Source organism: Asterias rubens, chromosome 9 (assembly GCF_902459465.1).
Source record: "Asterias rubens chromosome 9, eAstRub1.3, whole genome shotgun sequence".
Lineage (NCBI taxonomy): Eukaryota > Metazoa > Echinodermata > Asteroidea > Forcipulatida > Asteriidae > Asterias > Asterias rubens.
In genome coordinates, this window is record NC_047070.1 from 6,024,317 (window position 1) to 6,034,736 (window position 10,420).

The 10,420-nt window shown below is 40.5% G+C and overlaps 1 protein-coding gene across 1 annotated transcript; it reads right to left on the minus strand.

The window, feature by feature from the left end:
* Window positions 1-107: 107 nt before the first annotated feature.
* Window positions 108-8,145, minus strand: LOC117294823 (uncharacterized transcriptional regulatory protein C56F2.05c-like). Its single transcript, XM_033777358.1, has 2 exons — window positions 7,786-8,145; window positions 108-1,258 (listed from the first exon to the last, which is right to left on the minus strand). Exons 1-2 carry the CDS (start codon window positions 7,815-7,817, stop codon window positions 367-369), a joined length of 924 nt encoding a protein of 307 aa, XP_033633249.1. The 5' UTR covers window positions 7,818-8,145; the 3' UTR covers window positions 108-366.
* Window positions 8,146-10,420: the final 2,275 nt, after the last annotated feature.

Consider the following 10,420-nt stretch of genomic DNA (forward strand, 5'->3'; position numbering starts at 1 on the left):
ACGAGCAATGGAGAGCTGTTTATAGAAAAAACATTGTGAGAAACAGCTGCCTCTTTAGTAACGTAGTTTTTGATAAAGAGGTAATTTCTCACTCTTAAACAGGCTTCAGGCCTGAACCATTTTAATGGGCATCTGAAAGTGCAGAGATTAATTGTAAAACAAGGGTGATTTTTTTTCTTTCGATACTCTCGTGCAACTTCGGTACAAAAATTCACAAGTTTGTAATGTTAAGCTTGTTGGGATACACCAAGTGAGAATACAAGTCTTTTACAATTATTACCAAAGGTGTCCAGTGCCTTTTAAGTTTAAAAATGAACTTGAGTCCTCGGTGACATGTTCTGCTTCGCCATTCGTCGTCATTCTTCGTCATTCTTCGTCAATAGAGCTCAATGCATCCTCTTGGTCTTGCTGATTGTCATTGGTGGGACATGTCACCTCACTCAGCCATTTCATAATTCTGTCTCTTGTCAAACCATCCATGGAGTCTGCCAGCAGCAGTGCCTCGTTACGGCTTCCTGTTTTGGTTGAGGGTGCCTCGCCTTTCTGTCTTATATCGGGCATGCTCTTTCGTCTCCGGCGCTCTGATGAGGATTTACCCGCAGTGGGATTTTTGTTTTGTTTCACTGGATGCGCTCGTTCTAATGGGTCCTCCGTGCGTGAAAACCGTGCACAGTTTGAAGTTGTCTTCAACAACGAGGATTCTTCCTCCGCAATCGGTTGGTGAAACTTCCCGATTTTGCAGACCGTCTTTCGTCTGGCTTTCACGGGCTGTTGTGGCAAGATGGGTTCGCTCTTGGTTCTTGTCCGGTGTTTCAGCAGCTCACCCTCGGTGGTGACACCTTCGTTTGGCGACGGGCTGGTGCGTAATTGTTCTTCCGCGGGGAACGGTGTGGTCGACCTGGTTACACGCCGCGGGGAGAGTCGTCTCCTACGCAGGAGCTTGTCCGTTGAAGCGACGGTCGAGTTGTCTCCGGACGAGAAGGACATCGAGGAGCGGCCGTTACTGCTGCTGATGGAGCGCCGGCCGACGCTCCATAGGTCCCCCGAGGAGAAGTCGCTGTTACTCCTGGGGCGTGAAGGTGGATGCGGCTCACATCTCATTTGCTCTGGACGGAAAGCCACCCGGTGGTGGGGAGCAGGCTGCGGCGTGGAGAGCTTAGAGCTCTCGGCGATCGGTGGAAAGTTAGTCATCCTTGACTGGGTTGTTTCATGTTGACTGTGACGACACATCTTAGCTTCTTGACCACTTGCTGTATGTCTGGTTGAAAAGAGAAAAATTACACACATTTACAAACCATTGCTTTTTATATGAACTCATGAGCATATCCTTGTTTCAAGGTATTTGCATAATTTCAACATACCTATACGCATTATCTATCTAATTCCAGTCTACACTCGATCAAAGTCATGCGAGTCACTGCCACACTTTACAAACTCTCTGTCACTGTTCCGTGAAATTATCACGATTAAACACACAACAGTCGTCTGCGAAGTGGTAAAACCTACTACTTTTTATGACGCACGGTGTACAGAGTGCATGGTTGAAGTACAGAATAGTGACCCGGATGATTACATAGGATTTCACGTAGAGGACCGTCACTGTCATAAAACTTGAATAAGCAGTATTTGTTTTTCATTCTCATTAAAGATAATCAGCGGTGATTCAAAGATCCCTCAATACAATTCTGACGTAATGTTGTAAGAGGACTATTTTTAACACCTGGGGGATGTCTGAACAAAATCCCCGTATTTTCAAATGAGTTTACACAGTGTCTTTAACAGGGGCCATTGTTCCTGTTTACAGTTTTCGTATGGGAAGTTCAGAAAAGGGCAAACCAGTTGCCCCAACACCCTTATCTTAGAGTACTTACAAAATTATGGAAGTGCATTTATGGGGCATTTAACGAATCTAACCAATCCATACGTACGGATTATTGTTTGTAGGTACGAATATTTGTCCTTTCGGATATTTGACAGTTCAGAGTGCAGAACTGCTTTTAAGTTATTAATAATTTTGTTGATCCAGGGTCTGGAATGTTTGAGCATGAAACCAGGCTTTCTGTTTCTTCTCACCCATATGCTACTGTTTTGCTGAGATGTAGAACAAAGAGCTATTCCAACAGTTCTGTTCACGAAGGCCTATACTGCATCTCTTCCTTCATTCAATGCTTGTGCATGTTAACTTTCATCCTACAATCCATAGACTGTTTTAAAATGAATATCAATTCCTTTAAGTTTGGCTCCTCAAGTTGTTTACATGTTATGTTCTTCTTGCAACCCCTTACCAAGGGAGTGGCTTTACTGCCTTGTTTTGGGGCGAACCTCCAAAAAAGCGAAGTGGGGAAACCCCCCTACCCACCATAAACAACTCGTGCTGGTGATCAACCAAAGTTAATTACGGGGGATGAGCCAAGTTTCCCCCTTGAGATCGCCCTCCTCTTAAAGGCACACATAACCAGTGCAATTCAAACCAATAAATGCATTAAAGTTTGTTTACAATCCTCCCTTTAGATTCAGGGTATTTCCCCCTTGCGTTATCGAGTAGATTAATCAATCGAACCACCTCGTTATAGTTTTTAGTGTTATTGATCTTTCCAGTGTTATGGGTTGAAGGGTTGTCGCACTTTTTCCCTGTAAAAACTTGGACATTGAATTGTTTCTCTTGGCATTATATAATAATATAACCACATTATTCCACCATAAGGAGTGGTGTGTGTGTGGGGGGGGGGGGGGGGGGGGGCTACTACCCCCTCTGTCATCTACTGCCTGCAAACTACCGGCCTTGTGGCAGAAGTGAGACGTCACGACTTGGACTTTGTTTAAGTGCTCAGATTGATCTAATATTATTTATTACTTGTGGCCCCTCCGCCCCCCCCCCAAAAAAAAAAAAAATAAAAAAAAAAATAAGAGACGAAGAAGAAAAGAAAGGTATTCAAATGTTTTGGGAGCAAAACTGATAATCTAATGTTAATAGTGATGTTGTTTTTGCATTTGAAAAGTTCGCGACACGTAGGCCTAACATTACTCATGCGATCATGTCGGTGTATGCCTATTGCTAATTGAAAAGGCTGTTTTCACTTTAATAACAATAGCAGGCTGTTTTTGCTTCGGTTACTGTCTGCCTTTTGAAACGGGTTCTATACAGAATTTGGCTAAACCTGAACAATTGGTTTATTTTGGGAGGAAAGTTATTGTCTTCTAATAATATGGCTAGACAAGATCGCATACAAAATATTCAACAAGAGAGCAGGGAATAACAGCATTGATCATTCTGGAGCACGCTGGCACATAAATCATTAAAAAAAATTGCAATAACAACCATGAGGAAATCTCTTTTGTGTGAGTGTTAGCTCTGAAAAGAGAGCCAATGTTCACACAAAAGATATTTACACATGGTTGTACCCGCAAGTTTACTACAGTTTTTTTATATTTTTTCCCTATAAATTTATTTACACCAGTCAAATCGCCAAACAGTACATATTTCACTCTTCGAAGTAATAACAAAAGTTATTCATAAATATCTCAGACAGTTTCGCTATTCCTATTAGTGGAGAGCGCGTCACGTGGGTGTGTATAAACCTTTGTTTATGACCGGTAAAAAGTGTTAATTCATGGGCTTGACACGCGAACTTGCACCTGTTCTTATAAGACAGTTTCTTCATTCCTATTGGTCGAGAGCAACGGCTGAAACAGTTGTTCCACATCACGCGATACGCGCGACGCCCACAGCATTCCCTTATAAGGAGTTGTTTACGCGAGGGCGGCGGAGGGCTTTACCATTTCATGGCTGGAGGGGTGTTGTGTTGAAATAAATCATTTAATTTTTGCATTTATTTTACTTTTTGACCAATAAGTGATGATCTTTTTGACCGAAAAGGTATTTATGAATGGGAATCAAAGTGTGTTGAATCGGTTTTCAACTAGTGGTTTAAACCCGCCGAGGCCTGGTTCTTAATAATTTACCTCGACTTCGTCTCGGTAAAAAATAATTATCAAGAACCATGCCTCGTTGGGATTAAACCCCTAGTTGAAAACCTCTTCGCCACACATTGATTCCCTTATTAAAAGTAAAGGCCTAGTCTGTTGCGTGTGTCGGGACAATAGTGAAAACCTGCGTGCAATTTTCAGCAAAGTAAACACATTTTCCTTAATTAGTTTCAGTTGAACTCTTCCGAATAGTTGTTGTACACGTTATGGTCCTTAAAGGCAGTGGACACTATTGGTAATTGTCAAAGACTAGCCTTCACAGTTGGTGTATCTCAACATATGCATACAATAACAAACCTGTGAAAATTTGAGCTCAATCGGTCATCGAAGTTGCGAGATAATATAGTGAAAGAAAAAAACACCATTGTCACACGAAGTTTTGTGCGTTTAGATGGTTGATTTCGAGACCTCAAGTTCTAAAATATTGAGGTCTCGAAATCAAATTCGTGGAAAATTTCTTCTTTCTCGAAAACTATGGCACTTCAGATGGAGCCGTTTTTCACAATGTTTTATACCATCAATCTCTCCCCATTACTTTTCACTAAGAAAGGTTTTATACTAATACATATTTTAAGTAATTATTAATAGTGTCCACTGCCTTTAAATAGTTTCAGTTGAGCGCGTATCCGAAGTCAGCTGTTGCATTTTTTTTTTTTTTTTTTTTTTTAGATTTTAAGATAAAGTTGTTCACGAAAACTATTAGGACTTAAATTAAGTTTTGCATACATTTTTGTTTTGTATACATATTGTAGTCAGTAAAGTTTCAAACAAAACTTTAGCATTTGTTATCATTACCAAGCCCGTTAAGCTTGTATTATATGACTTGCTGTAAACAGGGCTTTTTGGATGTGCTTGTACGAACCCTCACGTTCTGCACGTACGCAAAAAAGTTAGTGACAATGAAGAAGCTTTCATGAAAGCACTCCGATCATTGCTCATAAAAGTCCCACTGAAAGCTTTATTGTCCGTTTTGCTGGAATTCGCTGAGCCGCGTGTGGTGGTGCGCTTTTGAATAAAGACAAGGGATGAAAAATTGCTCCAAGTCTGGAAATGTTGAATCCCTCTTATATGATCGGTTCGATCGACTGATTGATTGATTGATTGAATTCATTCGGATAAAAATACAAAAAGAACAAGCTAAAATACATACACAACAACAGGAAAAAAGGACAATGAAATAAGGTATTAAAGCCAACATAGAATTGCACACAAGATAGAAATACTGCACAAAATTATTTACGGATAGCCACCGCAATCCAATAACTTAGACTTATTTCCATTGGGGTCCTCAAAGTTATTCACTCTTTTGTTGCTGTGGATTTGTGTTTTCGTTTAGTAACTTTTGAAACTCTCAAGGGATTAGCGGGGGGGGGGGGGGGAATGGTGGCACTTTCCTGGGGGTCTGATCTCGGGCGCGGTGAGAAGACTTTGGATATGCAAGCAACGAAGAATGTGATTTGCCAATCAAACGAGGCTCCCTACTGGTGACAAATGTAGCTTGAGGGGCAGGTGTTTTTGTTTTTTTCTGTATGTTATAAGGTTCGTTTTGCATGCTGTTGAATGATTAATTTATTTAAAGACACTGGACACTATTGGTAATTGGCAAAGACCAGTCTTCTCACTTCTCAACATATGCACAAAATAGCACACCTGTGAAAATTTTAGCTCAATCGGTCGTCGAAGTTGAGAGATAATAGTGACAGAAAAAACATCCTTGTCACACGAAGTTGTGTGCTTTCAGATGCTTGATTTCGAGACCTCAAATTCTAAATTTCAGGTCTCGAAATTCATGGAAACTTACTTCTTTCTCGAAAACTACGTCACTTCAGAGGGAGCCGTTTCTCACAATGTTTTATACTATCAACTTCTCCCCATTACTCATTACCAAGAAAGGTTTTATGATAATAACTATTTGGAGTAATTACCAATCGTGTTCACTGCCTTTAAGTGTGTTTTCAACATGTCTAGATACTGCCTGGGTAAATTTAAGCATAGTTAGTTCATCTACCATTGACATAACATGAAAATTAATGTCACAATATAAGGTACAATACTATACATTTTGGGAACCCGTTTAGTCGACTTCATTTGTATTCTTCGCAGGAACAAGACAAGCATGGTCCATGAAAGGGGCGTCTAAGGTGAATCTGCAGTTACTGCAAATAACGGGTGATTGGGGCATAGATCGTGAATCGTTGCGAAAACATTTACGTATAAGTATTCACGAAACGGCCGAAATCGTGTGAAACAATTCGTGTGAATATTATTTACGTATATTTTATAATGTGTTTGTTCGAAGTCACTTCATTGTCAACATTACACTTCACTTCTATGGACCCGTTTTGTACCACAAGATGCAGCCGTTTTCTGTTGACAGTTGAAACATGGAGCAATAAACTAAACTCTTTTGGTGAGCAAAATGGCCAGTTGTAGTTTTTAAGCCATTATACACTTTCGGTAAACAGTATTGTCCAAGTCCCACACTTCGTGTATCACAACTTATATATAAAATAACAAAGATGTGAAAATTAATTAGTCTCAATCGGTCATCAGAGTCGAGAGAAAATAACGGGAAAACCCACTCTTGTTTCCGCACTTTTCGCCGTGTCATGACATGTGTTTAAAATAAATCCGTAATTCTCGCTATCGAGAATTGATATTGTTTTAATGTTTTCTCAAAAATTAAAGCATTTCGTGGAATAATATTACAAGAGAAGTCTTTCACCATTACCTTCTGTAAACCCTGTAAGTTATTTGTAAATCTGTGAACTTTTGGTTTTTTTCTGTACCGAAAGTGTATAATGGCTTTGAATGGAAATAACACACAACAGGAGAAAACAGAATGATTTAAAAAAATGTGACTTCTCACTCTCATTCTTCGTCTAGTTGCACGGTGTTTCAGTGAAAAACTTCCTTGTCACACGAAAGTTGTGTGCTTGCAGATGCTTGATTTCGAGACATCAAGTTCTAAATCTGAGGTCTTGAAATCAAATTAGTTCATGGGGGTCCATCTGTCTTAGTTACTGTGTCATGGGGTGGGTTTCCCAAAGTGTTAGGACTAGTCTTATCTCGAGTTAGGACGAACTATTCACTAACTTAGGACTAGCCTTAAGATTGTAATATCTCCTAAGACTATAGTCCTAACTCGTTGTGAAGTGGACCCCTGTACTTGTAAATTAGTCCGGTTTTGTGTGTTTCTCCAAGCATACTTCTCACAAGTGTATACTCGTTCGCCTATGCCATCGTTTCCAATTATCCTCTTACTTTCCTGTGTTATTGTTATGATAAGTTTCTGTTTGAGTGTTTATACAGTTCTTGAAATGAAATGAAAACGAATGAACTATACAATCTTCTCTGTCAACATTAAAGACACTGGACACTATTGGTAATTGTCAAAGACCAGTCTTCTCATTTAGTGTATCTCAACATATGCATAAATTAACCAACCTGTGAAAATTTGAGCTCGATTGGTCGTTGGAGTTGCGAGATAACTATGGAAGAAAACAAAACAACCTTGTCACACGAAGTGCTATGCTTTCATATGCTTGATTTCGAGACCTCAAATTCTAAACTTGAGGTCTCGAAATCAATTTGGTGGAAAATTACTTCTTTCTCAAAAACTACGTCACTTCAGAGGGGCCGTTTCTCACAATGTTTTATACTCTCAACCTCTCCCCATTACTCGTTACCAAAAGAGGTTTTATGCTGATAACTGTTCTGAGTAATTACCAATAGTGTCCACTGCCTTTTCTAAGGCAAATCCTTACTTTGATCGAAGAATCTAAAAGTTTGACTTACCGTGAGTTATCTTTCACATAAAAGGGAGACATCAGCTACTTTTTATCGCCATGGCTGACCCACTGTCTTGAAAAATGAAATAATGTTCCTTTGCAAGCTTCCGTCCTTGGCGAGCATGCACTGCTGGCGTGTTCGGCGATCTGCACGGAGCATCCAGATGCAAAGCGGCAGCCTCTCGAGTGATCTCGCTATGCATTACAGCGGGCTAAACTACACGGCCAATAGGCGCAGCTGATCGACTATAAATCAACCCTGAACGCCAAGTTGCGGTGGGTTTTTTTTTGCGTGTGTGTCAGCCACTATTATTAAAGTGTTTTCTTTCAAAAGATGTTGACGTCTGTACTTACATCGTTCTCTACCCTCACAGGAGGCCATTTTCCAAGGATAAATCATTGTGGGATTTGGGTAATCATTTATTGAGCTTGACTGCGTCTGGTCACTCAACCATCCAGGAAGCTAGCTTTGAGGTTTTTTTTCTGTTTTTTCTTTCTTTCGGGAATCAGTTATTGTTCTCATGGTTCAGTGGTCTCGAAAGAAACTTCCTTGTCGTGTTAGAGAAAGTTTTGTTTATTCTCTTCGCTTTGGTCATATGTACTTAAGCGACTACGTACGTAAGAAAAGTTCACGGGACGGGCAACTGCGGACAAATTACTTGGGTTTGGGGTTGACAAAATTAATAGGCCGGTGCAGTTGTACGGAGGCCTGTGGCTGCCAAGTATTTTTTTGTTTACAAACTACTCGTGTGACCACAAAAAAAACATACGTGCGAGAAATCAGCAAACAAACAAACACCCTTATACACGAACATTTTTATATAGTTGTTTTACGGCGTTTGTTGAAATCTAGGGGAAAATACATATATAACTATAACACACTGATGCTTTATCATTTTAACAATGTAGATTTAAGCGTTGAATTTAATGAACATTCCTTAATTGCACAATTTGTCTAATCGAAATGAACAATAACAATATTAGTCACCGGCAATGACCTAAATACTCCATCCCTCTTGTTCGTATACACGGTTTAAAACCCGACAGAACAATCTACCCCCAAAATAACTTTAGCAGTACAAACAAATTGTTTTAAAAACCTTCGAAGTTTGTTTTGTTCTCAAATTGAATCTGCTTTGAACAACTGTTAAACGAAGAATAGTTGTCATGGCTTGGGGGGTTAGGGGTTTATTTGGGGCCTCCATCTATAAGGATGAAAAAATGCAATTTCCGTTCTTTGTTAACTTTTGTTCAGGGACTGAATACAGTCAATATCACATTCCTTGTGCCTATCAAGGTTACATGTTTCAAAAGAGGACCCGTCTCGCCCCATGCACTCCGTAAAAAGGTTGAATTTAAAAATATTGACACGATAACTTGAACTTGGAAAAAATTGAGATTCGTCAAACCGGTCGTAGACATGCCTGAATCCAACTCGGTAATGTACTTTATACAAATATTGACTGCTTCGAGTGCTATGGCTAAAACAACGACTCCCAAGGTGATCCCCGGACCGTTCTATTTTCCCGAGGCACTGCAGCCGAGGGAAATGGAACGGTCCGGGGATCACCGAGGGAGTCGGAGTTTTAGCCATAGCACTCGAAGCAGTCAATATTTGTATAAAGTACATTACCGAGTTGGATTCAGGCATGTCTACGACCGGTTCGACGAATCTTTTGACGATTTTTTGTTCAGGGACTGAATACAGTCAATATCACATTCCTTGTGCCTATCAAGGTTACATGTTTCAAAAGAGGACCCGTCTCGCCCCATGCACTCCGTAAAAAGGTTGAATTTAAAAATATTGACACGATAACTTGAACTTGGAAAAAATTGAGATTCGTCAAACCGGTCGTAGACATGCCTGAATCCAACTCGGTAATGTACTTTATACAAATATTGACTGCTTCGAGTGCTATGGCTAAAACAACGACTCCCAAGGTGATCCCCGGACCGTTCTATTTTCCCGAGGCACTGCAGCCGAGGGAAATGGAACGGTCCGGGGATCACCGAGGGAGTCGGAGTTTTAGCCATAGCACTCAAAGCAGTCAATATTTGTATAAAGTACATTACCGAGTTGGATTCAGGCATGTCTACGACCGGTTTGACGAATCTTTTGACGAATTTTTGTTCAGGGACTGAATACAGTCAATATCACATTCCTTGTGCCTATCAAGGTTACATGTTTCAAAAGAGGACCCGTCTCGCCCCATGCACTCCGTAAAAAGGTTGAATTTAAAAATATTGACACGATAACTTGAACTTGGAAAAAATTGAGATTCGTCAAACCGGTCGTAGACATGCCTGAATCCAACTCGGTAATGTACTTTATACAAATATTGACTGCTTCGAGTGCTATGGCTAAAACAACGACTCCCAAGGTGATCCCCGGACCGTTCTATTTTCCCGAGGCACTGCAGCCGAGGGAAATGGAACGGTCCGGGGATCACCGAGGGAGTCGGAGTTTTAACCATAGCACTAGTAAAAGCAGTCGATTAAAACACCCAAACAGACTATCATCCTCGTACACGTAGCGTTTGTATGCGCGTTTATGATACACAGATGCACAACTGCTTGGGTTCGAGGTGGGTAAAAACACGCCTGGGTATTGCACGCCGTGTGGTAGTCGTCGGACTATCACA